The 18710-nt window shown below is 37.6% G+C and overlaps 1 protein-coding gene across 2 annotated transcripts; it reads right to left on the bottom strand.

Annotated features, from left to right (window-relative positions):
• Nucleotides 1-215: 215 nt before the first annotated feature.
• On the bottom strand, nucleotides 216-16578 carry LOC132602976 (formin-like protein 18). 2 transcript variants are annotated; one of them, XM_060315805.1, is made up of 18 exons: nucleotides 16301-16572; nucleotides 12969-13669; nucleotides 12101-12322; nucleotides 9572-12006; nucleotides 9333-9465; nucleotides 7413-7484; nucleotides 6100-6198; nucleotides 5960-6001; nucleotides 5758-5838; nucleotides 5622-5672; nucleotides 5412-5493; nucleotides 4413-4507; nucleotides 3942-4013; nucleotides 3744-3860; nucleotides 2095-2163; nucleotides 1930-1996; nucleotides 670-1038; nucleotides 216-591 (listed from the first exon to the last, which is right to left on the bottom strand). In XM_060315805.1, the coding sequence occupies exons 1-17, from the start codon at nucleotides 16371-16373 to the stop codon at nucleotides 899-901; spliced, it is 4551 nt and encodes a 1516-aa protein (XP_060171788.1). In that variant the 5' UTR covers nucleotides 16374-16572; the 3' UTR covers nucleotides 216-591; nucleotides 670-898. The 2 variants fall into 2 exon arrangements, with proteins under 2 accessions (XP_060171788.1, XP_060171789.1); XM_060315806.1 differs by lacking the exons at nucleotides 216-591; nucleotides 670-1038; nucleotides 1930-1996; ... (9 more) ...; nucleotides 7413-7484; nucleotides 9333-9465 and having other exon boundaries at nucleotides 11886-12023; nucleotides 16301-16578.
• Nucleotides 16579-18710: the final 2132 nt, after the last annotated feature.

Genomic DNA, 18710 nt, shown 5'->3' with positions numbered 1-18710 from the left:
ACTTGGTTCAGTGATTAGTCAAAAATGAACGACTACTCTACAAAAATAACTTTTCGACACACACTTCCGACCAAGAACACTTTCCAAGCCTGACTAAACAAGCTAATTATATTATGCGATGGTTAAAAAATGGAGACTTGAACGAGAGGGCAAAACAATTGTGAGTGTCCCTTCTAAAGTAAAAAAAAAAAAAAGTTTCTCAAGAGACTTTGAACTTTGCTGCGTTCAATACATGACTTTATTATAAAAATGATACAAGGGGAAGACAAAGGAGTATACATCCAACATCACCTAAGCAAATGCCAAAGAGTACCTGATTTATGAATTATAGTTGGCTATAAAAGGAACTTATCTTGAAGAACTAATTTTACTTTTAACAGGATGATGACCACAACTAGATGTACCTAGGATAATAAAAAATGAAACTAATAGCTGAAAGCAAACAAAATGATGAAAAACAAATTTCTATGTTATTACAAATAAAAAAATAAAAAAAGCCATCTTCTCCAAGAATTTCTACATTCTTCCTAGTAAATATGTACAATTTGCCTACCGCCCCAAAGTAATTCCATCTCCATAAACTCTCAGATTCTGCAAGAAAATTGAAATGAATTAAACCAGAAAAACAGGAGTTAGAAAGAATAAAAAGCATGCAGTTTTGGAAATTACCTCTTATATAAACAAGAATAAAAGAGGAACACTGTGGGTCGCATTCGAACCTACACCAACGTATCTCCAATTTTTCCGCAGCAAATGTACATCGTCTTTATACCGTCATGTAACCCTTCAATCTCGGCGAAGCTTTGCCATGATAAAGAACAGTTTCCTTTGTGTTTTGTGTGCGGACATGCTGATGTTTTCGTATATGAGTACATTATTTCAGACTACGCAGACGGGGTCAAGTTTTCTCTGAATTACTCATCTTCTGCTTCTCCAATGCTTCTTTCTCTGCTTTCTTTCTCTCAAACTCCAGCTGCTTTCGATTTTCCTCTAGGGCTTGATTGAACATCCTTCGGAAGTTGTTTAACGTTGAGATAACTAGAGGAAAAAAGAGGAATGAAGTTAAGCTGGGAAACTCGTTTATTTCCACAGGTTTAAACTATGCTCACATGATAATAGGACACACTTCGCATGGTCTATATCAATGTAGTATAGTATAATTCAAAACATTTATGTTATACGAATGAATAACACCACAATGAATTAATCCCCAGAACTGCATTCTCTTGCTACTCCATACCGGAAAAAACAGGAATTAGAAAACGTCAATAACAGAAAAGGAGCAGCCAGAAATACAGTTCTGGGGATTACCTCTGAAGCACAGACAATACAGATTAAGGGTGTGTTTGGTATGGAGGAAAACCAATATTCCTTGTTTGGTTGCTCAAAATGTTTTAGAAGACATTTTCTCTAGGAAGACAAGTTCCTTAAAAATAAGGAAAATGACTTACCTAATGGATGTAGGGAAAACGAGTCCCATAAGTGACATTCCAAGTTCATTGTCTCCTCCCCACCCTTTGACCATCCCACACCCAGCCACCCCCACTCCCCACTCCCCACCCCATAGTGTTTTGCTAGATTACAATATAAATGCTTTTGGGATAATATTTTTTTTTGTTTTCTTATTTTTTTGTTTTCTTATCAAACACCAGAAAATAAGCAAGAAAATAAGCAAGAAACCCAGTAGAAAACATTTTATAAGAAAACATTTTCCTTCATACCAAACACACCCTAAAGCTAGGAAGCGGACAAGTAATTTGATCAACTGAATTGTTAATCTGTTAGACCAATCAGAATTGAGAAGAAAAAAGTTGGTGGAGAATCTTCTGTCAACAAAGGAGAATAAGAGATAACAGATGACCGCTTAATCAACATCTTTTTTAGATTCAAAATTTCTTAATATAAGGATGATAAATGATCAAACATTACCTTGTTCAAATGGGCAACGAGCTGGATCTTCTCCAAAGTAAAGAATCAATGTATCAACATTTCTACCCTGTTGGGTACATACAGAGAAAAAACACGCCATTGGGAACATCTCAATGTGGTAGTCACCAAATGACGAGAAAAATTTCTGTTAGGAATAACACCTACCACACCGGAATAAAGTTGAGCCAAGGACCTCACTTCACCTTCAGCATAACAAAGAAACTCCTTCAAAGCCTGGCAAATGGCAATTATACCAATCAATGAGAAATCAGAAAGTAGATACACTAAAAAAGTCATACTTCTTAATCCGTTCTTGCCAGTGGGAGCCTACCTAATCTTTATCTTATGCTTTTCAAATAAGATTTATTCCGCTTAGTGGATAACCATTTGTTACCAATAGAGAATTTCTTATCATCTAAATCAGGTGATTGGATTCACATCAAAGAAACCAAAGACTTCATACACAATAAAGGATACGATAGAGTTTATTTTTTTTATACAACGAATGGACTTCCTTCTTCACTTTCTCCTGATATCAAGCAAGAGGTGCAGAAAGCAGCAGTCCTGCAAACCCCTTTCTCTTTAGGGCCCAAATTCATTTTTATCCAACTTTTCATCACCTGGAGAACCGCTCAATGCATATTTTGGATAGCTAAATAGATATGATATCAGAGATTTCCCGAAGGAGAGCAGCATCCATATCTATTCTAAAATCAGTCTTGGTGTAGGACAAATTCGGTAAATGATGTTGCTAGCATATGGGACTTCCAACTCCTAGCATAGTTAGAGGAGATGAGTTTGTACACGAAGTTACCTCATAGTCGAACTGAGAGCACAAAAAATAACAGTGAGTAGTCACTCAGAACTTAATAAGACAAAACATCAGGCCGGTGGCATTTGTATTGAATTCTTGAAAAATCATCAGAGACTAGACCTACCACCTTAAACATGTGGAATAAGCCTTCTCCCCAATTTTAGTAGTTCTCATTGTTGGCAAAGGTGAAAGGAAGAAAGGCCTTATTATCCTTTACATCTAAAATTTGTTCATACAAATGAAGCACACCATTACACTGATAATAAACAATTCCTTAAATCTGTTTTATTAGGTTTTACATTTTTTTTCCCTCTATGTTTGTCTGTGGTTCCTCTCTCAACACTACTTTTCCTATATTCTTCACCTCTCTAGATTTCAATTTGGTATAATGCACGTCTACCAGGATCTTTAGTCTTCGACAGATCCCCATTCCGCTCTTTGTGTTCTTTATTACAGTGAGAACCTTTTGCTATTCCTGTTCAACATCATATATTACCAAGTAGTGTCTTGACCCAGAATTCTTTTTCTTTCTCACTTTCCCTTACAAAGAAAAGGTGAATTAGAGCCTTCACCATAAGAGAACTCCGCCTGTGTGAGCTCGCTCACATTGCCGGTCCCAAGCCCGGATAAAGGAGGAGGGTTGCCGAGGGTCAATCGGAAACAGCCTCCCTACCCAGGTAGGGGTAAGGCTGCGTACATCTTACCCTCCCCAGACCCCACTATTGTGGGATTACACTGGGTAGTGACCAAGACCATAAGAGAATTTTCAGTTCTCAATTGCATAGTGGAATCAAGGAGGATTCATCTTCTCGATATCCGATATTACCTAATGTGATAAAAACTTTAACTACTTAGGCACATCTCTGCAGATGCCAACATCGTGCTTATTTATTTTCATTTTGTGATTGAGTGGTAGAGTGGCCCAGAAAGGGGATAAGATCAAACGATCTGACAGTATGCAGAAATCAGCATTATGTAGATCACTGTAGTCACAGCTTACCTTACGAAAGTTCTCAGACACAACGCCGTCGTTTTCAGACATGGACAGTTCTTGTACAACTTTCTCCAGTCCTTTGCTAATAGCTTGCATTTCCTCTGCGAGAAATTTCAGTTGTATCTGCAGAATTTTTTCTAATCAGACCACTGTCAGTAATATTTCTACAGTGAATTTGTCATTGGTCGGTCCAAATAACGATACCTTTGCGCAAGGTTCCAAGCTAGAAAGATCTTTAGAAAAATCTACCAGTTCTGGCAATTTGTCAAAAAGTACCTGGCAGAGAAAATTTCTTTAGCGTCTTGTAAAATATGATGGTTGCTAGAATAAGGTAAAGTCAAATTCAAATGCATTTTGCCAAGTGAAAATCTTGAGTTACAAACAGTTAGATACCAGCACAATGACGAGAAAAAAGTGAATATAAAGACATGTAGTTGTTACAGTAGCAATTTATAAGGAAAAGGTTCATTACCAGTCAGCGTCTAAGTGCTAGAGGACAATCTAATATCAATAGGATAAGAAATCTGGAAGTACCATGCGCCATGCAATTTTTTAAGGATAGAGATAATTATATGGATTGATTTGACAAATGCGAGGAAGCTGATAGCAATGTACACGAAAAGTCAACCACATCCTTATGCTCTCATCAAGAAGATTACCAATCAAAGGCTGTACCTTGCAAAGATAATGCATGAGAGTCATCTTATTGTTCCGTGCACGTGTCTCTGTTAGTTTAAGGAGGCTATCTAACCTGAATCCAACAGCAGAACCTACACAAATCAGCAAGAGATTATTAGATTAAGCAAAGATAGTTGCTCAAAGATAATAAATCATTTGGAAGAACTGCATTTATCATCTAAATGAAGCAGGGATTGTTCAATAATTTCAAGACCAGAAAAGCCAATGGAGATGACAATTGCAGAGATATATCACTTCACCAGAAAAGCTTTGAGAGATACCCGATTGATTCATTTGACATTTTTTCCTCATCTAGAGTTAATATTTCTACTGCTGAAGAAGTGTTCTCAACTTGGAAATCTATTAGTGAGACCAATTTCCATATTTTTCAAAAAACATACTCCCTCCGTCCCAAAATAAGTACCTTAGCAAAAATCACGTTCATTAGAAATCAATAAATACAATTTGAAGTTTACTAAACTACCCCTATTTATTAGATGTTTTTGAGAATTGGACAACATTAAAGAAGACTGCTTCTTTAATGCGAAGAGCATAGTTGAAAATACTTGTCAATTTTTTGTCTTGAACTCCTAAGGTGACACTTATTTTGGGACGGAGGGAGTAACTGGATAAATCCCCATAAGAACTAGACCTAGTCAAATAAAAGACATGCGGGCTGTCGGTTTCCACCCTACAGAGGTTTGATAAAAGAAAGTTTAGATGGCCGTTAGCAGGAACACAATCAGCTTATCTTCTATAGAAAGCTAGACTTGATAGGTGAACATTCTAGCTAATAGATAAAGTGTTGATAATGTGCATTTAATTCCTCAATTCCAAACCCCTAAAGATTGTGAAATTTCTTTTGTCACTTATCAAACAGGTCACTCCTTTTCTTTTGGGTGGGGAAACTCTTCAACTCACTCCCACTGAGAAAAATAGGACGTCACAATGAAGAAAGCAAGATATGCTTGAAAACAAAAGAGATGTTAACCCAACCTCTAGCGGTTCCCTGGTTCAAAGCATTTCCGAGAGAGAGAATTGTTTGCATAATCCTTTTCAATTTTGATGAACCTTTGATCTGATTACAACATTAAAGAAAAGATATAATCAAGGACAGCATCAAGAAAGAGACCCCTAGTCTCATCTAAAAGTGGTTAAAAAATAAATAAATAAAAAATAAAGGGAAAAGAGTAAAGAAAAATATGCCTGATCAGCTGCTGAATTCACAATATTTAGACTCTTCCTTAGCTCAGAAACCTGATATTAAAAGAGAACAAATGTGCCATCAGCAAGTGAAATCCTCCCATTGCAGCAAAGAGGAGAAGATATGCCACATTCTTACCTGAGATTCAAACTGAATCTTAAATGAAAAAACTCGCAGCTTGGACTCTATTCGTGGTACTTGCATCAACTCTAACATAAACTGTGACAACAAAGAGGTCTTAGAATCAGATGTTACTATAATGGTCCAATCCACTCCATGCAGGAGAAAGTGGGATACTAAACAAAAAAAAGGAAATAAGGTTAGTTCACAATGGACAGACCTGTTCACATCGACCCAACTTCTCCTTCTCTCCTTTATAACCCTGAAACAGAAATATTCAACTAAACAATGTTATTTCACATTGTTTCTATGTACGTTGAATTATTAGTTTTCCTTGTTCTTTTCAATCAGATCTTTCACCTTGAGAGTTTCCATTTCCTCCTTAGTCGGGCAAAACTTAATCAGATTATCCACTTGATCCACATCTAATGCTGAATCTTCCAGTGCAAGCACCGAGCTCTGTTGAAATTATTAGAAAAGTGATAGCTAACAATTAGAAGTGTAATCCAACTTTTAACAGAGCATTATCCATACACATTGACAATTATATTCATATAAACATAAACTCACACACACATATATACTGTATATGTATATTCAACAACACAACAACAACAGCATACCCAGTGTAATCCCACAAGTGGGGTCTGGGGAGGGTAAAGTGTACTCAGCCCTTACCTCTACCTCATGGAGGTAGAGAGGCTGTTTCCGAAAGACCCTCGGCTCAAGTAACTGTATATGTATATTCATGAGAGAAAATGGACCTTGGGCCTACCTCAATCCCAAAAGCTAGCTCATGTGTGTGTGTGTTTGGTTTTTGTGGTGTGTGTGGGTAGGTGGGTGGGTAGGGTGGGGGGCGAATGGGTGGCTTACATCATTCGTGGAGATAATCACATTTCAATATAACTCGACTATATGCAGGAGTATATGGTCCACGGAACATCACAAAGAGAGATGATAAATAAGGAGAATATCTAGCATGCAAAAAGTGCACAAACAGGACCAAAATTTGTGATTACAAGATTCAACATGTACAAATACCTTTTATTTTGGGATAGGTGACACTCGAAAAGCTTTGCTTTCTTTAGATATCAGATTATACTTACATCAGCATGAAATTTACATTGGTTATACAATAAAGTACAGTCTTAGTATTGTAAAAAAAGTCTTTTACCAATACAGTTAAGCAGTACAAAGTCCAAATCAACTGTATGCCCCCATTTAAGCATGAATATTGTTACGACAGAGGTTTATTTGGAAATTGAATATCTCGCAAGGAATCTCCAACAAGGTCAACAATCCGATTGTTATTTTTGAGAGGAAGTTTAATACAACAATGGAGAAAATAGAAAGGGAGTGAAAATTATATACATGAACAGATCTAGGAGCAAGGGGAGACGGTTAATTGCTTATTAGAAACACAAAAATAAATCAGACGCTAAAAAATCATGGGATACGTAACGTGCTTTAAATTTTATTTGAATGTTAAATGAATCACTGTGATAACAGCACCACCCTACTGCAGGGTATACAGAAGTAAATGAATGATTACCCAAGATAAGATGGCAGAGATGAACACAAACAATTGGTACAACCAGCTGTATGTCAGATATATATTCTAAAATAACTAGATTATCCAAAAAGAAAGTCAATTGTATACGAATACAGCTTACCAGCATGTCATGCAGTGGTATTTTCACCTTAGAAAGCATGATTTCACAATTATAAGCTCGTCTATGATCAACCTGCCAAAATAAAGTTAACATAAATTCTCTCTCAAAACTTGGAAGAGATGAAATAGTACCACACTTCCATCGTTTCTCCACAGCTATATGTGAGGAGAGAACAGAGATATACGAGTATCAGGTGAAGATGGATTATATGAGATGTTACTCGTGAATAGGTTTTCACTGAATCCTTGACAAAGAACCTTGGATAATTTGTGGAAACAAACTTGGGAAGCAGAATTAAAAGATATTGTTTGTCCAACCAGCATGCTGTTACATAGCTGTAAAATATACCAATCTACATGCCTAAGAAAAAGAATTTACTCCCTCCGTCCCAAAAAGATTGTCTTAGTTACTATTTGGACAGTCCAAGGATATTTTCTTTGACCATAATTTTTTCAAATACTTTCTAAATATTTTGAATTGTTAACTATTATAACTTATAGTACTACTTTTATATAGTTTCTAAATATTTAATTTTTATTTCAAAAAAATAATAATTAAAGATTCTATGTCGGAATTCACACCAAACATTAGTTAGTTTGACTAACTCGTAATCAGAATCAAGACAATCTTTTTAGGACGGAGGGAGTATTAATTAGATATTTTAAGATACAGAACAATGTAAATATTTATTTGAATAAAAGCAATAGTCTTTTCTATGACAGTGGTGTCTGGCCAACACGCGCACCTTGGCTATTCCACCACGCACATGCTACCTCCCACCAGCACAGATACCGGTGACATTGTCCGCTAAGGCTTAGATAGATCGGAAGAAATATCACCTAGTGCTTTTGCCTTGGATTGATTTTAAACCTGAGACCTCATGATTCTCCTTCCACTTCATTGACCACTAGGCCACACCTTTGGGGGCAGCAATAGCTTATATTTTACTGACCCTCATTTAAACAAAAGGGTCGTCCGGTGCACAAAGCATCATGCGCTCACGCAAGGTCCGGGAAGGGCCGCACCCCAAGGGGGCGTCATAACCCCTCATTTAAATAGGGGGCGTCATAACCCCTCATTTAAATAATGTGTTGAATATTACACAACTGATATCTAATCACCAAGCTGCCTCAATTATGAGTGTGAAAATTCTATTGATCATTAATTTAAACAATATGATAAAGCTTAAAAATTTCAACAACAGGGCTGCCTCAGTACGGTACACTGACCTAGGCAGTTCCTTTTTTCCAATAATTTTCTTTTAAAGAAAAGGACCAACTGCCATAAGGTTTGGCATCATCAAAACAACTACTCCTAGTGTCTTTAATATTCTTGACAATCCAAGCATCGTTCATTCTGGAATTAATATTTATGATAGATGGATATTTAAGTATGTTTTAAGTAATCAGTATGACCTCCTATCTAAACTTTCTACATATTAAGTGATACTACGTTAAACAGGAAATAAAGATCACCGAGATCAAACATGCCTAGAGTTGAGAGGCATCACTACGACATGTCAGCACTGTGCTTCTCCTTTTACAAACTCAGGTTTTTAGGAATAAAGCTCCACCGAATTTCAGCCAAAGAACTTCATTCCAGAAACCCCTCTGAAAATGAAGTTTCTTCAGCTGAAAACTAGCTGATCTAAAAAGGAACCACTTCCAAAGACAGAATCGTGTCAAGAAAGAGGGATTGGGGAACAAGCTGCACTAAAGGAAGATATTGAAGTACAAGACCATGATCAGAAAGTGTACGTTAGAATTAGACTGTTCATAATATTTACGATTCAGAGATTTATGTCAAACCGTGGAACACCAGGAACCGTGCAAATGACTTTCCCGAGATAAAAAGATTTAGGGAAACTTAGCGCATATATCTATAAGGAACCTCAGATATCATATAGACACAAACACTTACCAGTTGCACTTTCTCCGGCTTCTGCCCCAGTGAGGTCCTCGAATTCCTTTTCCCTCCTGAACTGCCTTGTCCTGAAGTTGGAATTGCAGCTGAAAAGAGGGATTCAAGCTCTGATATATCAATCTCTGGTGCCCTATCAAACAGAAATTGAAGGACATGAGATGTTATTTCTGGAAAGAATCTTAAGAAATACAAAAGGTTGACTAATGGCTACTTTCACACTCATAGTTAGCACCTACTTGGGAGCATCACCACATTTTTGAGCCTCAGCCCACAAGCTTCCTGAGACTGCTCTAGATATCTTTAACCAATGTAATGGCTTCAGTTTCTTTGATGACTGGCTTCTTGAACTCATGGTACGAGACAATGGTCCTCGCCCCTTTAAGCCAGGTGGAGGAGCAGAAGGCGGGGGTGGAGACGGAGAACCAGGGAGATTACTACCTTTTGATGCCGACTGTATCGGACCGGAACCTGCTTTTAGATCCCCCTTAAGAGAAGGGACTGGAGGAGGGGGAGCGGAAGGAACATTCTGTGGAGAACCCAACACAGGAGGAGGAGGAGGAGGAGGCGGCATAACAGATATGTTTGCAGGCTTAGAAGCTTGTGCAGCAGGCAAAGGAGGGGGTGGAGGTGGAGAGGGTCCACCATTGAACGAGGAGTTCTCCTTCATAGGTTGCCCAGGAAGAGGTGGAGGCGGAGGTGGTGGCGCTCCAGTTTGGGAAAAAACTTTTTCCTTCAAAGGTGGAGTAGGCGGAGGTGGAGGTTGAGGTGGTTCAGTAATAGAGGAAGAATTTGCATTCAATATTTGGGTTGTAGTTAACTGGCGTGGAGGTGGAGGAGGAGGTGGTGGCAGTGGTGGTGGCTTATCTCTAAAAGCTGGACTTTCCTTCAAAGTTGGGACTGGTTCAAGTGGTCCACTAGTACAGGCAGAGTTCTTGTTCAATACTGGGGTTGTAAATAATGTGCATGAGTCTCGAGGAAGAGGTGGTGGTGATGGCACACCTCTGAAAACTGAATGTTCCTTCAAAGGTGGGGTAGGAGGAGCAGGTGGCTGAGGTGATCCACCAACAGAAGCAACATTCTCGTTCAATGGAGGGGTTGCATATTGTGGAGGTGGCGGAGGCGGAGGCGGGGGCGGGGGCGGGGGCGGTGGTGATGTTGAAAAATTACTACTATGGACGATTTTTTGTTCTGAAGGTTTGACAAAGGGAGTGGCAGCTGATGGAGAAGAGGAACTAGAAGGCGCAAGAGATGGAGGGCAACTTCTAGAAGGATGAAGAGGTCGAGTAGGTTCCCTTTTAGCAGCTTCATCAGCTGGCTGCTGCGATGTTCGAGGAAGCAGAGATGTATCAGGTTGAGAAGTAGTAGGTCTATCATCCTTCAAGGATACAATTGGAGGACCTTGGGTTCTTGGTGGAGTAGCCTGAGCTGCAGAAGGTACAGTTCGTGTGACTAATTTATCCTTCACGGGAGGAGTGTGCGGTGACGGTGCCACCGGTGAAGGAGATAGAGATAATCCCGTCAGATGAGGAGGTGAACAAGGTTCCCATTCATGAGCTGGCTGCTGCGCTGTTGGTTGAGACGTAGTAGGTTTATCATCCTTCAAGGATACAACTGGAGGACCTTGGGTTCTGGGTGGAGTAGCCTGAGCTGCAGAAGGTACAGTTCCAGCGACTAGTGTATCCTTCACGGGAGGAGTGTGCAGAGATGATGCCACCGGTGAAGGAGATAGAGATAATCCAGTAAGATGAGGAGGTGAACTAGGTTCCCCTTCATGAGCTGACTGCTGTGCTGTTGGTTGAGATGTAGTAGGTTTGTCATCCAAGGATCCAATTGGAGGACCTTGGGTTCTAGGTGGAGTAGCCGGAGATGCAGAAGGTACAGTTCCAGTGACTAATTTATCCTTCACAGGAGGAGTGAGCGGTGCTGGTGATGGAGATAGTCCAGTACTAATACCCTGACCCTTTCCCGGTAAGGGTGAGCATGGAGGTGGAGGTGGAGGTGGAGTTGGAATACTGGTCTTGAATGGCGGCGTCCTGGTTTCAGCTAGAGAAAGGAAGTCATTAGGCTCACCACATTCTTGTACATGAGGATCCACCTCTTTTATAAGCGGAGGACGCTCCGACATTGGGAGAACATATGGAGATGGTTGTGATGACACAGAAGAAGCACTAGGTTCTGTACTAAGGTCAACAGGAGAAGGTTCTGAAAGAGGAATTGATGGCTGCAATTTTGACACCTTCATCTCACTTTTGGTCCCAACAAATTGAGATTCAGCTTTCTGCTGGTCGCTTTGGTGCACTTTGGAAGGTGATTTAATGGATGATATAGACTGCTGCTCCAACATAAATGGTGACGAGCCTTTAGCATTATTGTCCAGTAGTGCGAGTCCCTTCTTCTCTCCAGGCGTCTCCAAATTTGTTTGATCGAGGAGCATGCTAATGTCTGTATACTGGGGAGGAGTGGATTCCAAATTTTCCTGGATTAAACCTGAAGTGGTTATTTGTTGGAGTACATTACAAGCAGCAACAGCCTTCGGACTTATCCAATCCACACAACTAAAGATCTCCTGAACCTTGGCAAATGCCTCCACTGGTAGGCCATCCTTCTCCTCAAAACAGGACAAATCTACAGGACGAACAGAAGCAGCAGTGTCCATCTCTGAGAAAAGAACCTTCATCCAGAGCACAACTTTCATAAAATTACAATAAGTTTCTAGCTGGAGAATACCAACAAAAAAAAAATGCATCTTATACGAATGATGATACCTCTGCTCTGAAATCTTTTGGAAATTGATCTTTAGCATCCCATAAAGTGTCAAGTTCATCACGATTAACTATCAAAATGTTTGACCTAATAAAAGCTGTGTTAAACATGGTCCTAAACATCATCTGTTCCCGCTCCAAATCATCATGCAAGCAAATACATTCCAACACAACATCGCCTTGAATATGGCAATTGATATCAATCTTAACCAATTCGCATTCGGCCTGAAATGATATTATAAAGAATGTCAGATCAATAGTCAGCTGTCCCCTAAGAGGTCATGCACAACAAGAATGGGAAAGAGGGGGTGAGGGAGAAAGACTACATATAACATGTACATGCATTTTCAAGCATGTGCATATAACCAGGGCCAAGTACAACCTAATTCAACTGGACCTCACTTGAGGAAAACCATAAGAACAATGCCATTCGAACAAAATGTCAGAAGCTTCAGTAGAACAACTTGTTAAATAGTCTATTTCAGTCTAAATCAAACATCTCAATCCCAACGTAGACCACTACTAAGCCGTAAAATTGCTTCCCTGGGAAGATGTCAGAAGATAATCAGATATAAGCTGTAGAAATCAAATATTAGATAGTTGATCCACTCGAGGTCAAACATATTGATCACTGAAAGAACGTAAGTTGTATTATTATAGATAAAGTACCCCGTATGTTCCTTGCTCTATTTGCAGATTATTTACATGTTTTTTTTTCTCAGCTTTAGATGAATTTGACAAGGTCTATATATGTCAGTCCTAGAAACAAGCACGTTTAATCAACAGAATAGAATAAAGATACCCTTCCACAAAGATAGCATAAACCCTTTGTAAGCAACATATGATTTTAGTAGAGGAAAACCCATATTACCTGCTTGTAATGACGGACAACTTTATTCTTCTTTGGAGTTGAGAACAAAATTTTTGGCGATCGATCAGAAACTAGAAATGGATCCTGTCCAAAGATACGAAAAATTGGCCGGCAACCACCCTCGCCATCAAAATTAGGTATCGCCCTAATAATGATGCAATCCAAAGTGAGTGCTCTATCCAATGGAGGCCACTGCATGTTCACATTCCTCCTGGCTACATACTGTAGGTATCTTAGCTGAGAAGGAATTGGATTCAGTGGCTGCAGCAAGTACAAAAGCTCACGAGGAGCCTGCTTATAAATCATGTCTAAGGTCTTCTGTTCTCCAGTGTAATGTTTCCTGTATATCAATAATGCAGCCAACATAAATGCCAAAACTGGCCAACCACCCCGTTCACAGTGCATTAAAAGCACATTTTGTTGCCCCAGTGAGAGCCAACTTTCACCGGATCTCAGAAAATGGTGTATCACCTCCATTGAAAGCAAGGGACAACCCTCATAGTGCCGAGGGTAGTCCATTATTGTCAGATCATACTCAGACAGAATATTTGCCATCAGGTTCTGCGACTCACCCTCACGAAAATTAAAAACCATTATTTGTGCGTCAGGGTAATGATCCTTAAGTTGACTAATCACACCTCCTACATAGCCTTTGTAATTTTCTTCTTCCCAAACATCAGTGGTGAAACAGCAATCAAACACTGCATATAAAATAGAAGCAATTATTAGCGAAACTGGTATACAACAGGCATTTTTTTTTTAAAGCCACAAAAAATATACTTTTGTGCTGATAGAACAGAGATGACATGACTCAGCTGTAATAATCTCAGCCTCCTGCATTATCTCAAGCTCTAAACATAAATATTTTCAGAAATTTTTTAACAAAGAAACACACTTTCTCTTGCCACAGTACTGTTCCGTTTTCCTTCCTTTTTTTATGAATAGAAATTTGGGTTCTGTTGTCAAAATACTGTTTGAAACCTTCAAGGAAGCATGCCAAGGTGTTTCTTGCCAGCTTCCCTTTTACTTTTAAAAGGAGTTGATCGAATAACCTCACATTTTGAGTTGTTGACTTAATTAGATTCAATATCTTCTCCATTCATTCCGCCTTTTTTCTGGGTCACGCAAGAGTAAGATACCTAATTTACATGTACTCAAAACTTGAGGAAGTGATGCCTTTTATAATCTTCAATCAATAGTGATTTTTCAATTTTAGCCTTTTTGTTCTACATATCAAAGTATGACTGATCAAAACTCTATAACTCACAAGTTTACATTGCTGGAAAGCACCCTTATGCTGCCGCGTGATATAGTTTTCCTTTCATCTAACCCTAATAGAGAACCCATCTTAACCTGAAGAATCAGTTCAATCCTCTGCCTCTTAAGTGGTGGTGTCAGCGCCAGCTTCTGTGCACCTCGACTATTCCACCACACCTATTGTTTTTTTTTTTTTTTTTTTTGGTCTGCACTAAAATGTGAACCTAAGACCTCATGGTTCTCCTCCGACTTCATTGACCACTAGGCCATAACCACTGGCTGCTTTTGCTTCAAAATTTTCTAAGACTAAAATCATTTGCATTGGTCATCAGAGCACATTCATAGTTACACCACTTCTTTAGCCTTCATTCATCTATAATAGTTGAATTAAGCAATTGTGCTATCAGACACCGGGGGATTAAATGAAACCGCATTATGCGTTACTTGTCCAACACAACCACCCTTCGAACTAAATGAGCCATACTTTGGAAAAGCACTATTTAGATTAAGTTAGTAGCATAAACTTAGAAATATTATTAATTCTACCAAACAAAGCACAAGCAGGCTTTGAATTTTCAAAACACATTTTTCTCCCTCTTCCATTCCCATTGTTTCAATGAGATCCCTAAGCATCCTAAGTATTACACTAGAGTATTTTGTACAAAAAGATGAGCTGAATCCCCTGCCAATGAAGCAGCTTATGCTTCGAGCTCAGCTGGCATGCCAAATGTTGTCAACTTCACAGCAGTCAATAATATCATCACGAGGAGAGCACAACAACATCACTTTCCTAGGCCCAAGCAGTGGTAATGTCAGGATTTTCACTAAGGGGGTTCAAAATATAAAAAGGTAAACACATGAAGAAGCCAATGGGATTCAACATCTACTATATATGCATAAATAAATAATTTTAACCTTGCATATATAGTGTGATTTTTTGCCGAAGGAGTTCGGACGAACCCCCTCCCAACCACTTAGCTCCACCCCTGGCCCCAAGAGTACACAGTGTGTTGAGTTGGCCCTTCAGCTTAGTTGAATTAAAGTATTAGGCAGTCTCTTCATTGCAAGTTAACTTGCATTTTGCTATAACTCTATCCCCCCACTCACACTTCCAACTTAACGTACCATATTTCGGTACTTTTTTATAACTGAAAAATCCGCCAGCTAGCATACGATTCGAAACAGGTACTGCAGTACTTCAAATTAAATTTTAGCATACAGTAGAAATATTTTTAATCAATCCAAAAGTAGCTAGAGTCTAGTCTTAATAGTATTAAAGATATAGATACCTTCCTCCTCAATTTCAATAACAACAAAGCTCCTTTCCTTATCTGGCCCCAAAGTGGCAACAATGGTCTACTCAGTTTCGAGGTCTGTTTTGCTAAATAGTTGGTGATAGGTCAGGTAGGAAACACAAACACCTGATAATTCAGGTAGGAAACTCGCAAATGACCATTATCTCTTAATTTTTTTTTTTGCAATTAATTCTTTTAATTATCTGTGTGGAGTGCCATTTGGTACCATTTTTAAACAAAAATAGAGCGTGTACTCACATATTAGTCGAGGTGTGTTTTAATAAATAGTTGGTGATAGTTCAGGTAAGAAACTCGCAAATGACCATTATCTCTTAATTTTTTTTTTCCAATTAATTCTTTAAATTATCTGCGTGGAGTGCCATTTGGCACCATTTTTAAACAAAAAAAGAGATCATACTCCACGCACCACCATCACATACTAGTCAGGGTGTGTTTTAATAAATGGCCGGTGACAGTTCAGGTAAGAAACTTACAAAAAAGGAAAGAGCACCACATACTATATAATAATCACTTGTTCACAATTCCATTTCCTCATTACAATACATGTTTCAAAAATTGAATTATAACAACAACTAAAAAAAAATAATAATAATAACTTCTCTATTTATTCCAGCTCGATCTCAATATACTACAAAAATCTCCAGAATTTCATAACCTTCATTAATAATTTCTTTTTTAAAAAAAACAGCTCCAACAGAATACCAAAGCAAAAACCAAATAATAATAATAATAATAATAATAATAAAAATATGAACGTACCATAAACTCTTTCACAGATCTCTAATAGTCCATCAGGTGGTTTCCTATAGAACAATTTCCTTAATAATGCCATTTCTTCTTATAATTCAACACCTTTTTTTTTCTTCTTTTTAATTCCAAAAACTTAACAATATATATATGTATAACTATAAATATATATTCATAATATACAATATGTATATATATATATATGTGTGTGTGTGTATGTATATACAATTTATATATGTATATGTGTTTGAAAATGGAGAATTGTTGTTTTGTTTTGAAGAAGAAAGAGATGTTGAGGGATCGCCTTAACGAATTTTAACAGTAGAAAGAGAAAAATGACAGAAATGATCCCTTATGTTTGAGGATAGGTTCAGAATAGTGTCGCAAGTATTGTACTTAATAGTTTTAGTCCTTTAGTTTAACACTCTTTACCGAACTCTGTCTTTTATATTTGACCAGAACTATGAAAAAGTTTTTTTTCTACTATAGAGTATAGATATCAAGAAAGTCTCATCAAATTTTAATATATGCAACAAAAAAACTACACTAGATACTAAGAAGTATATAAAAATATTTTTTTCTCTCCTGATTTATGTGATATAGTTTGTCTAAGCACAGAGTTTTAAGAAAGATAGGAAAGAAGACTTTTGAAGCTTGTAGTTTAAAATAAGTCATAGATATTTGTGTGGCTGTAAAATATTTCATTAAGAGTAAAAGGGAAAGTTCATAAGTTAAATATATTGTTCTTTTTGAGACGGGCTAAAAAAGAGAATGTAAATTACATAGCAATAAGTTGTAACAGAGTCTAAAAATAAATTAGAGATATCAGAAACTACAAAAAGTGTACCTCTGAATGTGAGTTTACGCTACTGTCTCCATCAAATTGACATACAGAATTTGATAAATATTTGACGGGTAAACTAAAGTATTAACTTTTGGCAAACTTAAAGGATCAGAACTGCTAAGTGCATAATTAAGGGACTATTTTTAAACTATTTTCAACATAAGGGACCATTTTGTCATTTTTACAGCAGGAAGAACTCTTGGAGTCGGTACAATTTTGTAAACGACGACGTGTACGTCATGAAGGCATTTACGACAAATTTAGAAAGTAGCAAACGTGGACTTTGGAAAAGGAAACGTGTTAATGTTATCTCCACTTCAAGATATATCTATATTGGAAGTTGTCATTTAATAGGAAATTACTCTATTTTTAGCATAATTATATCCATATTGGAAGTCTTTTCTTTAAGTTTTGCACTTGATTATTGGTATTTCATGTCTTAAATTATCTATCACTTTTTTTAATTTATCTGTCTCTTAAAAAATATTAATTAGGAGAGCTTTTTTTATTATTATTTTACGCTTATTTATGTCTAAGTTATAATCTCTTTCCGTTAAATGTTTACTCTAATATTTATGTTTCATATTCATTAATGATATTAGCTAAACTCCCCATAGTAAAAGAGTTTGTAGTCTTCACGGAAAATCCTACTAAAGGTACAATGGAAAAATAATAATTAATTTTGTCTTAAACTTCTAAAACGATAAATAGTTTGAGACAATTATTTGCAAGGCAAATAATTTGAGACCGAGGGAATATTAGCTTTGGAGTCTTGCTTAATTCAAATTATAGTTATTTAATGTTTATTAAAAAAAGATGTAGTAGCAATTTCTATTAGGATTTTCTTATTCAAGAGATTGGAACAAGACTTCTGATCAAGGACGGAGAAATTATATCTAATTTATCACATCGTCCGGTTATGTATTCATATGGGAAGTTGTCCTCAGATGGAATATACCAAGGCCATTGAAAATATTAATGGCCGACAAGCCATTTTACAAGTTGGTTTTAGAATTATTAGAGTACTAGATTTTGCGTTCCTTCATAAGTAATGTAAAAAAGGGGAGAAAGACGGAATCCATCGATAGAAATTTGAATTATGATATGTTTTAATTAAATATCTAAATACATATTAAAGTGTTATTATTTTGCATGTATTTTTAAGTATTCATTATGAAAATAAATTAATAACATAAAATATGTCAATTTCTTTAATTATAACACGTCAACGTCAACTGGAACATGCCAATGATTTTTACTGCCTACTTTTAGGGAAGAATAGTAAAATAAACGAATAACGCAATCTAATGGTCTCACGTCATGACCAGTGTTTTAAAAGGCGTTTTTGAGGCGAGCCTCGGGGCGAGCCCCGGGGCGGGGCGTACCAAAAATGCCTCGGGGCGATGGGTCGGGGCGCAAGTCCCCAAAGGCGTACGCCCAGCAATTTGGGGCGTACGCCCAGGCGTTTGGGGCGAGTTTTTTTTTTGTTGGGGCGTAAGCCTAGGCGTTTGGGGCGAGTTTTTTTTTTGTTGGGGCGTAAGTCCAGAAAACTTCTTCAAACTAAAACGAAATTTGTTA

Source organism: Lycium barbarum, chromosome 7, assembly GCF_019175385.1.
Source record: "Lycium barbarum isolate Lr01 chromosome 7, ASM1917538v2, whole genome shotgun sequence".
In the NCBI taxonomy this organism is placed as follows: domain Eukaryota; kingdom Viridiplantae; phylum Streptophyta; class Magnoliopsida; order Solanales; family Solanaceae; genus Lycium; species Lycium barbarum.
The sequence above is the reverse complement of the archived record's forward strand: the minus strand, read 5'-3'. Positions and strand labels throughout refer to the sequence as shown.